Source organism: Lonchura striata, chromosome 2 (genome assembly GCF_050655825.1).
Source record: "Lonchura striata isolate lonStrDom1 chromosome 2, ASM5065582v1, whole genome shotgun sequence".
Classification (NCBI taxonomy): domain Eukaryota; kingdom Metazoa; phylum Chordata; class Aves; order Passeriformes; family Estrildidae; genus Lonchura; species Lonchura striata.
In genome coordinates, this window is record NC_140704.1 from 19,036,997 (window position 1) to 19,058,437 (window position 21,441).

At 38.0% G+C, this 21,441-nt stretch overlaps 1 protein-coding gene across 6 annotated transcripts in view; it reads left to right on the forward strand.

The window, feature by feature from the left end:
- Positions 1–21,441, forward strand: part of LOC146768136 (LIM zinc-binding domain-containing Nebulette-like) — a 115,316-nt gene that overhangs the window by 69,955 nt on the left and 23,920 nt on the right. For all 6 annotated transcript variants that reach the window (XM_085565807.1, XM_085565817.1, XM_085565822.1 and 3 more), the window contains exon 3: positions 3,852–3,936. In XM_085565807.1, coding sequence (XP_085421933.1) covers positions 3,852–3,936 — 85 coding nt within the window. The remainder of the gene's footprint in view (positions 1–3,851; positions 3,937–21,441) is intronic.

Below are 21,441 nucleotides of genomic sequence, written 5' to 3' on the forward strand. Positions count from 1 at the left end.
AGCAGAGACAATCTACTGTGTATCCTGATTTGTTCTGGAACTTCTTGTATAGATCTTTATAGAGGATTAATCCTAATAGCATTAGTGTGGTAAGACATATTGCTAAGTAGACTTAGACAACTAACAAAGACTTAAAACAAACAAAAAAATCCTTTGAACATTGCCATTAAATAGCTGACATGAGATCAACCTCCTTAACCAATTCCTGGCTCTTTCTCAGACATCATCTCAGACAAAAGGGAAGCTGAGCAACGGATTACCAGGGACCACTGTCAGCCTTTTGAATTAAAGGCTGTTGCCATCCAGTTACTTATCCTTATTCAGAACATTTTGATGAAATGGGGTATAGACCTAAACTGATAGTTAAAGAAGAAGATTATTGAATTTTAACACTTGTGTTTCAGACGAAAGTATCTGATGGTATAAGGTATCTTTGATAGTTTTCACTTAATTTAATATTTTAAATACTGGTAATTATCCTGAAGACATGGTATCAGTAAGCTTAAAACAAATATGAAAAGCTGAAGATAGGATTTAAATTTAACAGTAGTCTTTTTAATGCATTTGAGGCAAGAATTTCCATAAATTAGAAGGGATGTATCTAAACCCATGTCTTTCTGGTTTGAAATACCGTGTCAGTGGTTTCATAAATCAGCTGTGGTTAAAATGACAACCCATAGTAGAATGCACTGCTAATTTAATTTTGCTAAATGATTCTTATTGTAACTGCTGTAATACATTTTGATAAATGGTTTACATTTTGATAAATGGTTTAGATGATCAGTTTAAAGACCAATTTAAATTTCAGCAGTTTTGTTCACTTGTCATTGTTTTCTTCCATGGTCAAGTGTAATACTTTTCATTGATAAAATCAGTTTATATAGTATTTTCAAGCATATTAAAGCACAGCTTCTTCAAGACTGAACATACCTTTTTTACTTGGAGTATGGAGCTAGTGCTTCTGAAATAAATAATGATCTTAGGTACATTGGTTCTCAAGTGGTTTGCTTGGAATGTTGAAATACCTCTGAGCTTCTGAACAGTAGTTGTGGAAGAAAGCATTTATTTACAAATGATCAGAAGTAAGAGCTGGTGAATGATGGGGACAAAGGTGTATGTTTTTATGCTTCAGAATAGAGAGGTTTAACTTGAGAGCCTGGGTTTGCAGTTCTCTGCTGCTGTTCCTGACAGGCTCCCTGGGGGCTGTGGCTCAGACACTTACCTCAGTATTGTCCACACAATTCCCAAGGGGACCAGGCCAAAAACCCTGTCTGAGCTGGCTGCACTCTGTGTTCTCCGTGTTAAAAAAGATGAATTAATGTGATTACTATGATTATACTACCAGGGTCATGATATGTAACCATGGTGTAAAGCAGTGAAATGAATGTTAATGCTTTCAGCATTCAACATGTGCTTAATATAATATTTTAGATGCATGTATGGCAGATTATATTTTTTTAGGGATAGGGATTTTTTTCATCTACAGGAGCTATCCATGGATACCTCATGGCTGCTATGTGGAAGGCTGCTAAGCTTTTAGGTGTGAATTGTGCACCATTGCTGCAATCTTCCTTGGGCATCAGCAGGCCCTGGCTGTGAGGTGGCTTGTTGCTTTCCCCATCTGCTCATTGCTGCTTTCCAAAAAGGGCTTATGACCCTCCTTGTGGCCAGTCTGGCATTTGTTTTTTGCCTCTATACAGAAGAATGAATTGTGAGATTGAAAAAATAAAGAAAAAAAAAGAGGAGCCCTTCTGGAAGTATCTTTCTTGTCCCAAGGTATTTCACAATGCACCATCTGCCTCGTGCAAAGGCTGGTTCTGCCTCCCTGTGTGTGGCTGGAGCTGTGGCTAAGCTCTTCTGCTGGCGTTGGCTGGTCTGAGGGCTGGTGGGGGGGAGCTCCTCATTTGAAAAGGAGGGAAGGGGCAGCAGCACATGCAGAACTCGGTGCTCTCTCTGGCCAAAGCTCCATCTTGGGTGGGACTTCGGGAGGATTTGGCTGTAACTCCAAATGAATATCTGAAGGGTGTCATGCCTAGAAATTCTGCTTTCTAGTTTTCAGTGACATGAGTTCTCTGAATAAGTGGCTGACATAAACTTAGAGTAGCATTGTTTGTCCATCTGCTAGTACCCAGTCTGGGATAATGCTTACATTTCTGTGTAGAAAAGCTTTCTTTCATCAAGATGTTTAAATTTTTGCTCTTTCTATGCAGTTATTAGCCCTTGAGAGCCTCAAGTCCCTAGGTTGTTCTGTATTTCTCCTCTGTTTTCCCTGTGTAATGACAACATAAATGAGGTGATGTTCCACAGCCTCTTGGTGCAGGAGTCTGTTCCATTGTGCTGTGGTGTAGAAGTCGGGCAGTGCAAGATGTCATTTGATGGGGGAATCAGGTCTGGAGCAGTCGACTGTATTAAGTTCAGGCAGCATTTCTCATGAATTATGGATTTTGCATTTCTGAGGGGGAAATATCAACTTTTGGATAAAACCATAAATCCTTAATTTTTTTGCTTGTTTCATTTTTACAGATTTTTTTTTTTTTTTACTGAAACCATACACTTCATAGAAATAGAACTTGTACAGAGAAAACTTCCTTACAAAATACAATTTTGAAAGAAAATACATATCACGTTTATACAGAACAGAAATTTTATTATGAAATCATAGCAACAGCATACAACTAGCTGCTGAAAGAACACACTAGAGATGAACATGGAACTGTTTAATACTGCATATTCTCTGTCTTCAGACAGTTACTGCTTACCCTCTCTGTAGAACTTGTACTGCAATTGTTATTGTGTCTGTAACACTGTGCCTGTTGTACTCTGAAATGTTGGAGGCACAAATAGGGGAGTTGGCAGACATGGGAAGCTGTGAATGGTAACTGAAGACATGAGTGCCTCATATCATAGTAAGGTGAACATTTTAATTTCAGACTGAAAATGATGGAACATAATTAGTAAGAATTGGTTTGCTCATAGTGTTCCTGGCCCATAATATTATGTCTATTTTTGGCTGTGTTGTTTCATTTTGTTATTTGCTTTTTTTTGTGGTCTTTCCTATTAGGGAACTTCTTGTCTGACAGCAAAATTACAGGATAAATCCATGAAAATTAATAAATAGTGGTTCTGTAAATGAGGAGGACTTGATGGCTATAGTTCACAGAATCACAAAATTATTAGGATTGGAAGAGATCACCAAAGGCCCTCTAGTCCCATCTCCCTGCTCAAGCAGGCTCCCCTAGAGCATATTACCATAAAATGCCAAAGCAAATAGTAAGAGCATATTGTAAAGGTGTAAAATTTCAAATGGAAAGAAAAGATGCCTGACGCATTGCAGTTCTGAGACACCACAGCCTTTGGTGCTGGGTATTACAGTACTGTATTGATGTATTTACTGTTAAAGCATTTGACATTCCTCTACCCAGAAAGTACCTGCTTTGATCCTTCTGGTTCCTACACTAAAGGATTAAAGACCCTGTGGTACTCCAGCTGTGCTCTCTTATGTAGCATTGGTTTCTGTAAACCAATTTCATTTTAAGGGCTTTTAGTTTAGTCTTTTTTAGCTTTTAGTTTAGTCCTTGTCCAGCATATGACTATACCAAGACAATGCAGTTAAAAGTAGTTTTGATCACTCTATTGAAAGCAAATTTTGGCTGATTGGTCTTTGAAGTCAGTGGACAGTGGACTCCTTTGTGTTGTTTCTGTAAGGCACGTCTGACACAATATATTTAAATATTTTAATTCATAGCAAACTATGAAAGAATTCTGTACACTGTAGGAAAGAGTGCTGGGATGCATTTGACTTCCTAGCATGTGCAAATATTTACTGTTTGGCTTTGTACTTCTTTTTCTAGACATTACCCAAAGCAGTCCTTCACTACAGTGGCTGATACACCAGAAAATCTTCGCCTGAAGCAACAAAGTGAATTGCAAAGTCAGGTAAATAAAAAAATTCTTTTGTGTTGTTAATATTAGCTAGTCCACTTCTTTATTGTTTTTCAAAGTAGTAGTAGTATTTCTGTGTACATACATAGTAGCACTGCAGTGTAATTATAAAAAAATTGTCAGTTTGTATAATACTGCAAAACTCAAGGTTTTATTTCTGTTCCCACTTATATTAGTTACCGTACAATTGCAATTCCATTGACATCACTGGAATCCTTCATTTTCATCAGTACATGAAGCATCTAAATAGTTTGTAATGTTAGAAGTGATACAGCTTAACTCAAAGGGTTCATTTTCCTTTGACAAACTACCATTGTTAGCTTGCATTAAACTTAATAATAAAATAATGTGAGATTAACAAACAGTGAATTTGTCATTAGCAGATATTTAGAAGCCTTTAATAGTTATCAAAAATGAAGTGACTGAATAATCAGTTTACGGATCTCTTATGGCCTCCATCAACTAATATATGAGGCAGTCTGTAAGCTAGTTGTGATAAACACATTATCAATCAAAACTTATGTAGATTAATAAGAAACGTATTTAATTTAAAATGTAAAATGAGAAGAGGAAAACAAGAGAAGAAAACGGCAAAGAAGATTTAGATAACTGAATTACATGCTGACTGTCTACCATAATCTAAAGTTCTGACTGATAGTAATTAATGTAATAAAAGCCCTCCTCTCCCCCACTCTCCAGTATCACTTTATACTGATGTAAATTATGTAAAGTTGGCAGTTGTCCTGTGTAAGACAATTGGTAATATTTGATTGCATTTCATTTTATGAAAATTCTGGGGTTTTTTTCTGGTTCCACCATTTTTTCTAATGGTACCAGAGTTACCAATGTGGCACAAAGCGGAACTTAAAACCACTATTTTACAGGTCTTTTAAAAAGAATATAAGTTCTTAGCCCACTGTTTTTAGGGGTTTGAGAGAAAATGTTGTGATTCAGTAGAATAATAAAATGTTACTGCTCTTTACAGAAGATATAGGAGAAGTGGCTTTCCCTAACCTGTTTGAACCATGCTTCTGTGACACTGTGGAAGCATAAGGAAACTTTTTTTGGTATTCTCTATTTTTAAACTGAGAACTTAACATTCTAGGATACTGGGTAAGCAAGAAATGTGGAGTTTGCCTATGAATAAAATTGCTGGAACTGTTCACAATGCACTTTAATAAAATGTTAGATAATAATCTACTCAAAACTTAGAAATGGAAAGAAACCCTTAATTTTTACAATGTGCCTTTTTTCCAATATTACTAGTCGGCAAAAGACTTGCAGATCTAAATTACAAGAGCAAAAAATGCCTACTTGGAAGAAAGGCTGTAATGTTTTTGATAATTTGCTTCCTGGTTGTTGATTTACATCTAGACTGTGTTAAGTAGCCTAACCTGTGAATAATTTCAGTGCTGACATAAAGATTCCAGATACTTTTCCTTATCTGATTCAGATCTTGTCCTAAAATATGACTAAATTCTGAATACTTTCTGTAATACTTTCAAGAGTATAAGGACTTGCCTTGAGAGGAACTGCTATCCTCAATCAGTCCTGTTGGCTGTCTAGTCCCTTGTCTTGTCTTTTCAGGGAAAGTTGAAAGACTCCCAGCCAGAAAAGAAAATACATGGGATATAATTTGACATTGTTCAGGTCTCATTCTGTTTCAGTTCTGTGCAGTAGAAAAAAGTGTGTGCACAGTTCAAGAAAAGCCTTTCATATGAAACCGAACTTGGCTGCGTGGAACCACATTATTACTGCATTCCAGTGCATTTGACAATTTGGGATTGAGTAAATTCCATGTTAGGCAATGTAAAAAATTATGTTGACTACTGAATAAGGAGAATTGCTTTTCTAAAGTAATAGCTGTTTCTAAGTAAACATCTTAATGCTTTTAGTTCTGAATAGGCACAACCCTGTGTTTAACTGCAGGATTCCCAAGTATTTTTTCAAAATCTGTAGCTTTAGAACTACTCTATTTTGCTCAGCAAAACATGAAGAATTACTAAAGGAAACACCATTAAATATTGTGTACTCTAAAATACACATTTTTGTAAATCTGTTATTTTTATTTTCATTTAAGCAGCAATTGGCAGTGTTTTAAGTTGCAGTGCTGGGTCCTTGGTTAAGAGTCCATTAAGGTCAGCATCAGGTGCCAGGGTGTCATGTTGACATAAATGACAAGAACAAAACTAACAAAACAAAATACTGTTTTCTAGTGGAGTCAATAGAAAATGGATAGCTCTTTGGAACACTTGAAAAATTACGTTGTTAAGAAGTCAAAGGACACCATTTAAAAGCTTTCCAGAGATCTCTGTTCTTCTATATTGTATAATATCAGAGCTTTCCCCCCCTTTAGGATTTTGCTTCCATGGGCTTTCATTCAGCTTTATAGTTGGAAGGAGATAAAAATTCATTTTGGAGAGACTGTGTTTGTTTTCCATTCTGTGGAACTCCACAGTCCAGTATGCCTCCTGACAGGAGAAAAATGAATTTGGAGGTCCTTCATCCTCTAAGTAATGAATAGAGACAGAAATCCAGTGTCTCAAACAAGATTTTTCTTTATGCCTCTCTGATGAAAAATCCCCATATTTTTGGTGAATTAGTGCATTCCTTGCTCCATAGCATGCAATAGATACTTTTCACATTCACTAGCCTCTCTTACATAAACTCAGCTATGGAAGTTACTGATATGCTCATCTCAGCTTTGTTTACTTGGGAATTTCCTTCATGTACTTTACTACTGATCTCTCTAACTTTACAACAATGTAAATTGTTCCATGGCATTTAGTCCTCATCTGTGGCAATGCTGTGTACATCAAAAGCTGCCACTCCCATTGAACTTGCAAAAAAGAAACAGAGATGTTCTGCAGCAGTTCTTGGCAGGAAGAATATCAAAGTGTCAGATCAGAGAGAGGGCTGATGTTTAAGGTGTGTTCTACTCCAGCACTTTCTGAGGAAATGTACTTTCCAGTAACTCATGGGGAACTTGATACAAAATCATGGGTCTTGTCCAACTTTCTTGTCCTGGCCTGTGGTGACTCACCCTGAGTCTGCTGTCCTTGGAAACTCCAAGTGCTTCTTTGGCAATTTCTTGTACTTCCCTTATAGGAACTTGGATAATTGAAAGAGTATCTGTGCTTCTTTAGGAGGAAACATACTTGCAGTTTTTCTTGATAAATGGAGCTCGTAAAGTGTTGGATTTCAAGAAGTACCATATCTTATGAGACATATGCAGTTGAATCAGACTATTATCCTAACAATACTATATTTTAACAGTCCTTATTTTCTCAGGAATTACTTGTGCTTGGATCTTTATCTGCCAGCTCTCACCAGGATAATCATAGTATTATTGAGCATTTGGAATAGAGTCAGCCTCAGAAAAGGGGATAAAAAAATCTTTATGGTCAGATGTTTGCGTCTGGGATGGCCATGTTCCTCTTTGTTCAGGCTGAAGAACAGACTGACTCTGTGTAGCAGTTTCGTTTGAAAGTGCAAGAAGTGACAGGTGTAAACTGAAATACAGAAGACTGCATTTATGCACAGGGAAAAACAATTCTGGTATGAGGGTGACTGAACACTGGCAGAAGGTGCCTGGAGAGATTGTGGAGAGGAGATTTGCAGAAGAGATTTGGGCACAGTCCTAAGGAGTCTGTGCTTTGAGTAGGGTGATGCACTAGATGACCTCCAGAGTTCCCCTGTATTTTTAGCTCTTCATATTCAGTGATTTGTCTCTGTCCTGTCCTTCCTCATGTTCCTCTCAACCAATTATCTCATCTTCTTGCCTTTTTCTCATCTTCTTGCCTTTTTCTCTTTGGTTCTCTGTTTCAAAAACACATGTTAAGCAGACTTCCAGGCAGATTATTTTTATTAGCTTGATTTGTTAAAAAAGCCTTTCAGTTTATATGCGCCTCTTTTAAGAAGTCTTTGGAATGAACTGCCACAGTGAATGCTATAGAGAATGAGCTGCTGTATGGATTACTAAAGCAGACATTGGATGGATTTCCTGGGGTACCCTGGGTGAGCTCATTGGAGAAGTCATGGAGAAAGCAGATTTTGGAGCTGGAGACAGAGATAAAAATATGCTCTTTCAGCTGTGAAAAGGAGGAAGCAGTATGATAATGGCAAGCAGAGAGACTTTCTTATACCTTTATGGGTGATTTTGTAAGAAGACCCTGGAACATATTTTAAAGATGGGACTTTTCCAGATAGCCATCAGGAGCTGTTTTTTTATATATTATTCCTCTCTCTGGTTATCTGAGGATCTGAACCCAATCTACCATATGTGTATGAGGAGAGGGGCAACAGAGCCAGGAGAGAGTGCAGGCTTCTCAGGCATCTTCTTGCTATTATTTATGAGTGACAAATCCTGGAGATGTTGATTGGGTTGATGCATTAAAACAAACTCAGACTGCCTGCAGAAAGCTCTGCCGTGCTCCCCTGTGAACCCCTTCACAGTAGTATTTCATAAATTGTGCTCACCTACGAATACTGGTTTGTTCCTTCTTTCCCTCTGAAGACTATTTAAATGGCTTTTTTTATCTGTGTGAATCAAAGGCATGAAAATAATTCTTTATATGAATATTACAAAGCTCCAGAGGAGAGCAGGAGACAGAATGAATTTCAGTTTTCTGGGAAAATGGTTGTCACCTCTTCTGATTTATATCTTGCTAAGTATGTGAGGGATTTTGTCTGCATCCTGTGTGCACTGGACTGGCTCCTGTTATTGTGACCCCATGTATCTACACTGTTTCAGTTTCACTGCTTATATTGTTTATTTGTTTCCCCCCCCTTGCATTTACTTAGGCTGTAAGATTCAGAGTATAAGAGTACTGCTTCCACTCCTCTCCTCTCCTGTCTGCTGCTCTTTGCTGTCATAGATGCTGAACCAGCATGTAGAGATAAGCACGTTGTAACCCTGTGCTTGGGAGACACCAGAACACGAAACAAAGACACCAAACAGGACGTAGTAGTGATAAATAAACAGATTGTACAGCAGAGAGGGAGTTTCTCTGTGGAATATATTTTTGTGTTATTGACACATTTGTAGCACCCTGAAATTCTTCTATTCCATATGTAAAAATACAAATCTTCTGCTGGGACATAAGATATCGTTATGAGCTACTTTTTGAAACAGAAGAGTTGTTTGCCTTAGCTTTAAGTTGTTAAGACTGAAGTATTAAATCTGATTCATGGTACTGTCTGCATATCCTAATTAAAAAAATTAATCTAATATAATTAGCCTGTATTATTATACAGAATTTTATACTGACTTCCAGTGGTAATGTGGGGAATCAGTGTGGGAAATATTATTATTATAGAAATAGAGTAGTATAGTATATATATATATATATATATATATATATAGTATATATATAGTGTATATATATATATATATATAATATATATATATAGTATAGAAAGAGAGTAGTTATTTTTTTTACCTGTTTATATTTTTCTTATGATATTGACTGTTCTTTCCCCTGTTTTCTTTTTGAGTCACATCACACCTTGATAATCAGTAAGTTAAGCTGTGTTGATAAGGGCAGTAAACTATTTTTCTTTTTTCTGAACCTTTGTTACTGTATCTATCTGTTATTATGTGTACATTAGCAAAACAACTGCTTCAGACTACTCTTTTTGTACTGTTTCCTAATTTCTCTGAAAAATATCTGCAAAGATAACAATGAAAGGAGCACATTACAAAGTAAAGATGAATACTTGCCCAACATTCAGAAGAAATTTTACACAGACTTGCATGTGAGCATGTATCGGAAATGGTAACAGCTTTTCACTGTTGATTTTATGATACAAAAGTGTGACTTTATTTTTTTGCATTAGTGCTTGCCCTGTTGTTATTAAACACAGTGATGTGAAAACCTTATGTAATTTGGTAAGAGAAAACCAGAACAGAACTGCATTTAAGGAAGCACAGTAACATCTGCAGATTCTTGGAAGCAAGCAGCGCAAACTTCCTGCTAGCTAAGAAGTTAAGGAGTCTATAAAATACACAGTCATGGGAGAAAAATTGTATCTTCCAGTGCTAAGACTCAGAAGTAAGCTACAAAATACATTAATATAATTAGATTAACTTTTCTAATGTATATTAATGAGAAAATAAACCCCTTAATACATTTTCTTTCACATGTGCATTTCAGATGTACATAATGTTTAACTGTAAAAAGCAAAGGTGTAATCAATGTACATGAAATAGAGGTAATTGTGGTAGGATGAGGGCAGAGTGGTCATGATTTATTATTAATAGAGTAAATATAGACAAACCTATTTTTATAGACTTTCTTATAATATTGAATCAATGGCCAAGTAGGACATCCTTAACAGAAAATCTTAGGATCAGTAAAATCAAAAGTTTTACCCACTACTTTTAGTTGTACAATCAGAAGTAATAGAAAGGGAACAAAAGAGAGCTACAGAATTCATAGCTGTTATTTGTGAATTGAGTTGTGGAATTCTTAACTGCATCAGCACTAGCATAACTAGTATAACTTTTAGAAGAGCAATGAATAAAAATAGTAACTTCAAAATTGAGATATCAGAATTTCTATGATTGAAATATTTTTAAAAATATTAAAATCTTGAAAAAGTGTCCTTTTTTTTCTAGATGAGAAGGAATGGAGAATTTATATGTTCTTTTTCATGTCAAGTTTCTCTCTAGATTATCTTAAAATTTTTTCCGGTTTTTATTTTTGGAACTAGATTTTTAAGTGGTTACTCTGTTGCTTGCAGCTGTGTTGCAGGTAATTGGATGCTGTGATTCTTTTTACTTATATGTTTGTTGGATTGCTGCACAGAATTTCAACCCACATGAAGGAAAAATGCATTCTGTTTTAAAATTAAGACTGAGAACAGAGTAATTGTTATACTAAATGAGGCATCCAGGGATTGCAATCAGGTGCTGAGGACATACCTGTACTGTAGAGTACAAGAGGGTCAGGAAGAAGCTCCTGATCCCAAAGACAAATTGAGTGTTCTGTCCACACTGTGTATGGCTTTTCCCCCTATGAGAGATAGATATATTTTTTTCCATTTCATAGTGTTAAGATGGTGTCTAAGAAGCCCATCAGAGTGGCATTCCACAAACACAAAACACAGCATGCGTGAAATGTGATGGAAATGGGGAGTTTGTGCTCAGTGTCCTCTGGGTTGTGTGCAGTGACGGGTCAGGTCAAGAGGAGCAAAACTGGTGCAGTCATGTCCTTACTGCCCTTCAGGAGTGCTCCCTCCTCTGAAGCAGACACTGGGCTGTGCCAGGCTGTACCTTGGGAATGGCTGGGGAACACACCCAGCAGTGTCGGGGATCAAGGCTATCAGTACCGAGTTTATCTCCTTGCCCTCTGTCCTGTTTAGCAGAGTATTTGTACTCAAAGTCTGCCAAAGCCAGAAAATGAGATCACATCACTCTTTCTTTCCTTTCTGGGCTTCAGATCTGCATATTTCAGACTGCCACATTCAGTCAAAGGGGGTCAATGAAGTCCTGCTTCCTATTGCTGACACTGCTGTTTATTGACAAAAACTGGCAGTACTTGTGATCAGCAAGAGGAAACTTCTTTCAGTAGGTGAGTGGTCTGATCTAGTGTGGAATATTGGTTATGTCATCATTAAAAGGAAGGACAGCTAAGGCGCATGCCTTTACTTACTCACTCTGGGATATCAAAAATGAAATTTTCATTATTATGGTTTTTACTTTCTTGATGTTGCTAATATCTTCCTCTAGAAAGTTACTAGTCTTTGCCTTAGACTTCCATTTGTGTAATCCTGGGATGAATGATCTCTTCTTCCACCCCTGCATCAAATTGTAGTGGCTGGCATATTTAATAATTTGAAAGTGGCATATGAGTATTTTTGTTAATATACTTTCATCCAGGGTAACAGCCCAAATTTTATCCAATGTTTTGAGATTATAGGAGTGCATTATACATCATTTCCAATCCAATGGAATTATTTCCACTTAGTTCCTTATACCTTTTCAGAAGTAGTGACCTGTTTCTTACCAATGAACAAAGCTAATTTTCCATCTTGTAATGAGACCAATTTTTGTCTTCATCTGTGACAATATCATAAGAAACTTCAGAGGTTCTGTACAGAGAATTTATAGTGGCAATGTTAATTTTTCCCTTCATTTTTTTCTTGTTCTTAGTCTCATGGCCTTAAATGCTGCATGATAAGCAACTGCATTTTCCCTGACTTTATTGGTTTTCTGAAAATGTTTTGAAATTGGTCCTTATCTCTTGTTTCAGTTTTCTTCCACAAGGTTGAGCTACTTTTGCTCTTTCGAGATCAGAGGCTTTTTTTCCTGCTGGTGCTACAAGCTCAACGTGCCATTAAGAATTTCTTCACTGAAAGGGTGGTTAAGCATTGGAACAGGCTGCCAGGGGTGGAATCACCATCCCTGGAAGTGTTCAAGAAACAACTGGAGGTGGCACTTTGTTCTGTTGTCTGTTGTGGTGTTTTATAAAAGATCGGACTCGATGTCTTGGTTTGAAAATTTAGGTGTCTGCAAAGGAAGGCAGGATCCTCTCTTGAAATAGAAAATGTAAACACCTTCCCTCCAAGTTATTATAATTTTGAAATTAAGGGTCTCTCAGGCAAAGATGTAGGAGTAGGAATAACAGTTATTTATTAGGAAAAATAAAAATAAAAATGAAGTAATACAAAACAACACTCAGAATACAACAATAATACCAACAACCTGTGGGTCAGGGTGTTGGTAGCAGTCCCTTTAAATGGTGGCTGCAGCCCTCCTGCAGTGCCAGGTGTGGTTCTGCTGGAGCAGGGATCCTGTAGAAGGGTGTAGGTTTCCTCTGAAGGTCCAGTGGTGGTCTGGATGGGCCTGGTCTTCCTGTGGGAATCCATTGGAAAAGAAAGCTGCTCCTCTGGGAATCCAATGGGAAAAGGCTGTCTGTGGTGTTCCAAATTTCAGATTATATCCAGGTAGGAATGCTTGGCTCCTCCCCCTGCTTGGCAGAGTATCTCACAATGGAATGATGTAATTTTGTCAGTCATGCAGTGAGACTCCGTGGCCCATTAACAGAAGGTATTTCCCCAGAGGGAGGGAGGGTCATGGAAGAGACAAAGAAAACTGCCCTGCCTGGTTTTAACAGGTGGCTCAATTAACAGAAGATAACTGCCCCACCTCTAACAGATGGCAATAGAATACACACCCCTGGCCACATCTTGCATTTGCAACCTATGACACTCTATGATCTTGGTGATCTTAACCAACTTTAATGATTCCATGATTCGGTGACAGTTTTTGTAGTTTGAGGTGGTGCTGTGCCACTCCTTGTGTCCACTCTGGGGCTCCCGGCTTGCTCCTGCACAGTGGATGGTGGAGGACACTCTCCCCTGCCTCAGGAGGTTGGGAGGGCAGCTAAGGCTTTTGGCCTTGCGGGGTGAGATGGTTGCGATGCTGGTGGAAATAAAGAGTCGACTCCAGTTGGGGGTTAAGTCCAGGTTTATTAAGGAGAGCTCCAGGGAGATCCACAACCCAGGGAAACCAAGAGACCGAAGCCCCGGACTGGGCTGTGCAACGCAATATAAATGGGGGTGGCATGGGGGGAGATCACTCACCAGTGGGAATGCTCGGGGGAGTGGAAGGTGGGGAGACAGACACATGGGAATTCAGTAGGGGAGGTGGGAAGGAAGGACCCCTGGCCCCTGTCCAATCACTCGATGCCCTTTGTGGAAGTTTCTGGATGAGTGGGATGGGGAGTTGAGTGGTGGACAAGGCACCAGGGAGGGGACAGGGAATGATCCAGCAAATTGGGGGGAGATCAGGGAAGGAGGAGGGGATTGACATACAAATTCAGGCTAAAACCCTGGGGGAAATGGGGGGTAAAAGGATGAACTATTACAGAACTGGTACAAAACATGAAACTTAAAAACACAGTACAACATTGAAGGATACTTGAGAGGGATCATTGCTCACAATGTTGTGTGGTTTGGCAGATACCTGTAATTCCCTTTCAAAGGAGAAAGCAAATTGAAAGTTTTAACATATATTTAAGATTACCAGTAGATCGAGAGAGCAAATCTATTGCTGGCATACCTCTGGAAATTGCCTCAAACGCATTGTTAGTTTGCCTGCTAGGTGAATATTTTTCCAATAAACTTGTTACATATTTGTATGTGATGGGAGTGTAGAATTAGAGAATATCCATGACCATGATTATATTTATTCTTATTTGATCCAGTTTTTTTTTTTCATTAGAATGCATCCAGTCTTTAGATCTATAGTGAGAAAAAAGGAGAATACTGATTTGCCTATATGCTTCTCCTATGTGATTAGCTGTGATTTAAGTCTGCTTTTGTAGAGCTTTTATAAGTATGCAGTTTGTTTAGCAGTTATTTGTATGTGCCAATGTGAAGAGTGGCTGGATTTCTTTACTTTTTTTTTTTTCTTTTGTTTTTTTAGTGTAACAAAGAAGTCAATCCAGATGCATATTTTTACTTTGTGTAAAACAGCTGTTCCCATTGTGTGCATTGGCTACTGAGTAGTATCCTTTAAATCCATTATTAATTCTGTTTTCGCTCAGCATTTGTTCTGGATGTGGCCTTTACAAAATGACCATACAAAATTACCGGCAAAGCTGCTTAATAGGAGAAATCCAAGCCTGGCGAGAGTGTCACATTCTCTTAATTAGAAGTCTTACAAAGCAGAAGCTTTAAGCAAATGAAACTGTGAAAAGAGCTTTAGCCTTAGCTGAGAAATTAAAAACTGAATAAACAAAATCTCTGCCATTCCCCGTGTTTCCCAACAAAATGTAATCTGGTTTCTGGGTTTTGAATAGCTTCAGAAGGCCTTTGTCTGCTCCAGCAAAAGATATACTCTTTGCACTTTGAAGCTTTGAGGAGATTTCGGTCTGCCTGTCTCTCTCTGTTCTTGATAATTTCTGACCTGTCTGTAGCCTGTGCTGTCTGGCTTGGTGGATTTGTAATATGCTGAGTATGACTGAGAAGGAGAAAGGAGAAATTTGCCTTGGCTTGCCTGATGGTGCAATGCTAAAACAACACATGAATCCAAAATTGCATAGTATTGGGCCTTTCAGAGTATTTGGATGAAGAAGAAAGGCAAGAGGGATCCTGGGCAGTCCTACCCCTTGACCCCAATAAAAGGCCATGAGCGTTCGTCAGCATTTTAGTTGGTCATTTTCCTGATGCTTGGGTTACTTATTGATGGGGCTGTTTTAGATCCAAGAAATATATTGTTCTCCTGATTTATTCTCAGATGGTGCAGGGACCATTCAGAGTTCAATGATTTCTTGTAACTGCTGCCTCACAGGATGGATTGAGGTCTATTCGGGGTGATAGTTTGTCAGGTAGTGCTATGCTTGCAGGAGATTATGTTGATGGGCTTTCAAGTGAAAGGGTCAGGAAAAAAAGAGAAAGGAAAAAGAGTAGGATTAGTATAATGTTTAACCTAGCTCAAACTAAAGCTAGTGGAAGAAAATACTAAATGCTTTAATTGCACCAAATGTTAGAACTTTGAAGGTATTTGGTGGAAACATTTTGGGGGAAGGGGGCAAATATTTGTCATTAGAAACTCCCTGGAGCAAAGGTTTATTTTTTTCCTGTAGTTTATACTCAAAATTTTGAAGGACGAAATACATAAGATGTTTTATTTAAAAAAAGACAAAAGAAGATTTGTCACTTACTGCTAGCAATAACAAAAATGTAGTTTGTACTTACAATTCAGGTTTGTTTAAAATGTAAAAACTTAGATATAACTATGTCTACATTTAATATGTTATTTTTTAATATCTTGTGAATTAAAAATAGTTGATTTCTACTTTAATGACAATAATTTTACAGGGTAAAATGAAGCATAAGTTTCTTGTTTTAATTTTTTTTTCAGGAAGTATAGTTAAATTGCTTTAAAGCTATGGGAAATGTAAATGTGAATGAAGCTACCACATATATTTTTCCAGTGTAGGATACATTTTTCATAGTGTAGTATATTTATCAGTCAAAGAATTGTTGATATAAACTTAAATGTATAAATATGGTCAGAAGAAAGGTCCAGGTTGCTCAGTCCTGTTAAGAAGGGAGTAAGAGGGATGTGTGTAGAGGGCAGGATGCTCCAGTGCACGGGTGATAAGGCTGGAATGCAAACACCCAGCACAGAGCCAGGGTGGGCACACAGTGCATTTGTTTGAGATAAATGGGAAATAGGTTTTGTTGCTCATTCTGATCCAAGGAAAATGCTTTGATCTGTATAAGAGGAGAATAAAAAAAAATCAATAATGTTGTATTTGACTTGAGTTGTGGCTTTCTGGTGCATCATGGGCATGTGTATCCTTACATTGTCAGTACCTACTGTGCCTTGTGAACATGGCAGCCTTTGCCACCAGCCTGAGCCTGTGGTCATTCCTTGTGGCTTAAACTGAACACTGGAGTCTTTTGGTACTGCTGTTGTCTCCATCAGTGTCTGCAACAGAAGCTCCTCTTACTTTTCTATCCTTTTAAATTTAGCTCCATCAGTTTAATTCCACCCTTTTCCAAGTTCTCATCCTATTTCACAGTCTAAAGCCCAGCTCTTGCTTTTGGCCTTGGCTTGTGTTAGTTCTACTTTGCGATCTAATCTGACAAATTCTTGTGACGAGATGTGAATTGAACATGCAGGAACTGGAATATTTTGAAATGAGTGATACCAATGTAAAATGGAGCTGCTGCCCTGGAAAGCTGTCAGCAGTGCACAGCACCAGAGGTGGCAGGGCTCAGTGCGTGAGCAGGCGTGGGATGGGGATTGGAGGGCAGGACTCCAGGGAGCCATCACCCCTGTGCTCTGAACGAGTTATAGTTATGAATATGTGTTTTGATGGTAGATCTTAGTGAGAGAAAACTCTAAATCCCCTCTGTTTTCAGAGTTACTAAGGCCATAGAGTAGTGTTATTCTGCCACCTGGGGTGTAAAATTATCTGGATGGTTGTATGAGCAGTGCCCCTAAAAGTGCCTGTTTCTCCAGTGTTCAGTGCAGTATAAAATGTCATGGCTGTCTCAGATAAAGACTTGTAAAGTAGGGTAGAATCTGATGCCTGGTTGCATAGAAGGCAGTGTTTGAATACTGAACAATAACTAGACCAAATCCAGCTTTTTGGAAATTGGAGTCAAATGTAAGAAAAAAAAAAGACTGAAAGAGATGGGACATGTCAGAAGTCTAGTGAAAAGCACATCTGCTGTCCTGAACCAGCAAGATGTGGAAAATTATGCTGATTATCATATTTTATAGCACCATCTAGAACCCTCTCTGTTCTGAGAAGCATGGTGACAGGGCTTAGCAAAAACTGTTTTGTTTAATGTTTTACCTCTGTTGCTTTTGTTCAGAAATAATGGAAAGAAACTTCCTGGTGGACCATAGGTATTGAAGGTATTTATTTTAAGTTGTAGCATAGGATGAGCAGAGATATGCAACCTGAACACTTTTCTGAGGGAAGTCCCAGCCTGCTAAAAATGAGTTGAGGAGTGGATGTTTTAAAATGGTTTTATCAGGTATTTCTATTTAATTTTACTTGTTTAGTACTTTATCATAACCGTAAATTCCTGGAGTGTTTAAGTATTTCTGGTTCATTATTTCTGTTTACTTTCTTGCAAGAAAATTGTGCTTTACTAATTAAGAGTTTATGTATTTTGGGGACTTGATCACTGGCAAATAATCAACCTTATAAATTGAAAGTTAGTTTTTTAAACTTTTAATCCTTACAGTGTAAAAGAAATAAAACCGATTCGCTTATTCCTAGAAAATGTTTTTGGACTTTCATGTAAGCTTGAAAGATATTAGTCCACTGAGTTATTTTTAGTATCTATAAATGTTGCCTTTAATGCAATTAAAGCAGAGAAGATTTTTGGCTAGAATAGTGTGTTTCAATAACAGTCAGCGTTGTTTTTAATACATGTTGAAGGAAGCTCATATTTAGTTTTAAAATAACATGTTTTTAATTTTTCGTTCATTTATCTTTGCTCCAAAACTTTGTGTTTGATGGAATCAAATTGATTATGGGAATTGCTTGGAATTTTACTGAAATCACAGGACAATATAATTTTGCTGAAACAAGCTGACAGTATAAAGTCACAGCCAGGAACTTGCTATGTCTGGTGTAGTCATCTGTAGCTGCTTGGGAGCTAGATGCAGTGTAGCTGCTGCTGTGGGTCCTCAGCTAAGTGAATTTATTCAGGTGAGTATTTTGTATTGCAGAGACTTAAACAACAGCACTTCAGTATCTTGCATCTCTCTGAGGCTGGAATGGAGCAATGCAGACATTGGATTTGTCAGTAAATTGACTGCAAAGCCTTCTCTTGGAATCATAGCTAAGTGGCTAAAGTAAAAATGTCAGCTAAGAACTTCTTCATTTATTGGATATTTGTTTTACTAGAGATTATTTTTTTCAGTTGTATGCTTATGCTATTACAAGTCTCTCAGAAATGCAGTGCCAAAGAGGTCAAGTAAATAACCTTTGTTTTGACAGTTTGCTATTGAATTATAAATACTAATATTGTAAGGAAAACCTAATTAAATGCAGTTTTATACTGGAATTTCCTAACTACGAGGGTAAAAAAGTTAGCTAATATAATCCCAGGGTTAAACTGGACATTTATCAATAATGTTGCCTTACAAATAAATAGACCGTTTCCTTTCTGTAATCTTTGAGATGACAGCAGTAAATTATTCATCTGCAAACTCTTTTTCTGCACTGAATTGATGGCTGAGGTTCATTGTGTTCACCAGGCTGATTCATGTTTGCTGTGGAAATGGTAGAGTAGCTGCCTGTTGTTACTACCTTGGTAATGAGCTACAACAGCAATGATGAGATGTTGTCTGTCTAAGGGAATAGAAAGATATTTCACCTAGGAAAGGAAGGACTGGGGAAATGCATTTCCTGCTTGATATTTTATTTGAAAGAGCAGATGAGAGTGAACACATGACTTACAATTGCTTTATATCCTATCTTCTCTTTCTTACCAGTTTTTTTTTTTTTTCTTTGTGGCACATGTTCTTGCAGCAGAAATGAAACAAATATTAGCTACTGTCCTGACCCTGATTTGGAAATAAATTACTGAAGCATATTATGTCTTAGGGGTGTTTGCTTTGTGTATATTTCAATTACAGTAGGAATGTATGCTATTGAAAGGCAGAGGTTATTGCCCTAGTTCTTTCTTACCTCGCTTTCAATTAAATCTGATTTCTGTTACCATAGCATTGCCTGCTCGTATGCTGCTTAGTCCAGTGCTGGTCATTTGTGCATGTTTTTCTATTTGACTGTGTGGCTGTTCTTACTGTTCCTAGTGAGAACTAACAGCCTCTGTTGAGTCTTTTTGGTCTGGGAGGGGGTGCTCAGGCAGCTGTTTTTCACAACTGATGCAATTGCTAATGTTTCCTATGCAAGAAGGCAGACTTCTACTCAGTACCCCTGGGGAGTGTAAACATCATTTTTATCATGTTGGAACTACAGGCTCTGTCAGCCCAGTGAAGTTGTTCTCAATTAGTCTGAGGCAGTCCAATTCAGAAGGGAATAGCTGCTCCTGTTCGAGCCCATTTTTCTTTGAGTGTTGCCTGTGCTGATTTCCAGCTGTTACCATGCAGCTTTGGGGAGCTAATGGGGTTCATTTGGAACATCTATCTCAAAAGGAAATGCCTTAGTCAGTGTCTAGTTGAATGATTGGAGATTTTCACGCACAAAAGCCCCGGTTAATACCCACTTAGCTAATTATCTCTCAGTGTACGCGATCATCCTTTTCAGTCCAGTAATTAGAGAAAATTAAGTGGAACCTTGCTAATTTGCACTAATGTTAGAAACAACCTATTGCCAATTACTGAATTTTGTGAATTAGTGCAAATGAAAACAAGCACTTTTTACAAACTATAGAGTGAGTAACACATGCTGAACCCTATGCAATAATGCCACATTAATATTATACTGCCAAGAACTCACCTGTACATGCAGGGGAAGTTAATATGAGAGCAGAGGAGTTAAATTGAGAAGAGAATCATTCTTATGCTGAAATCTGCCCTTTGTTAACAATGTATAGATTACTACACTGAGGCCTAAAGTTACATGGTGTGTCATGAACACCATTCCCCTGCTTTCTAATAGAGTTAAAGGAGACCTTTGGAGATCTCCTTACTAACACAACTTAACTTTCTCCTCTTTCAAAGTAGCTGTAATTGTCACCATGGCTGCTAGAGTCAGTGCAACATCTTGCTTTGATCCTTTTGAGCTCTTGCAAGGGGCCAAAAAGCTGGAAAAATCAGCCCTTCTGAAAATTCAGTGCAAGTGAAAGATCTAACTGCTGTGTTTTCAAAACTCCCCCCCTTTTTTTTTTCCGTTTTCCTCCATGAATTTGCTGATGATTCCCTTGTGTGGCTGCATTGCAATCCCTGTCCTAATCTTTCTTTCAGAAGGCTCTTTTTCCAATCCTGTTTATAGTGCTGGAGTTAACCCCATGTTCCCTGGATATCCAGTTTTTTCTTAGACTTGGTTGGGTAACACCTAGAGAGCAGGCTGTCTTCTTGCTCATATTCTTTATACTAAATCACCCATTTCTTTTGGCATGATCACTGTCCATATTCCAATAAAATCCTAAAACCCCTGGTGACCATATACAAAATAACTCCTGGCTGGTGCCACTTAGAAAACTGATCATTACGGTGCAAAGGGTTGTTTTGGCATATTTTGAGATTCCTCTACCTCATCGAAGCTCCAAATAATGTCAATCTCACATTCAGCTCTAATTTTACATCATGTTTATGTGCCCGATCTGAGATTTGCTGGGAAACAACTGAGAATACCTTGCAACAAAATTTGTTATACCTCTGTTCCCTGGTTTCAGGAATCATCTTTTCATTGTGTTCTATTACTTTTGAAGACAACAACAGCAAATCAGAAGCAGGAGCACTCTTACAATCTGTGTTCTCACCTGTCTTTGGGAAGCTTCCACTTCTGAAATGAATAAAATTTATCTACAAAGCTGAAATGATTCCTTTGGAACGTTAGCTTTGCAGTCATCCTTTGTAATAGCTCTGTATATTTCCAGGGCCTCTCTCCATCTGGTCCGAGGTGGTACCTGAATTTCTTTTACTGGAATCTCTCCAGTCACAGTAACACAAACTGATGGAAGCTTGGATGCCGGTAACTTTCCAGAGCTCCAGCTTATGGATAGGAAGGTGAAACGCTGTATGTAGAGCAGCCAAATCTGCTGTTTATGACCTAATGGCAAGATTATGACAGTCTGTTAAGATGACCTGCTTTTTAGCCTAGGCTGCCTTTTTCTTCTCTAGTTATAGGGAACTGCCTGTAAGCTGCAGGAGCCAAATGCCTCAAGCTTTTCATTTCATGTGATGTAAATTTAGGAAAATAGAAAGCGGGACACTAAGAAAGATTGCGTTTCTTTGGTTGCATTCTACCAGCTGCCTTTTTTGGTGGTGAAAGAACTTTTACAGAAAAAAAACCAGTGTTTGGTAACCTTTAAAGTTATGAGGAATGAAAC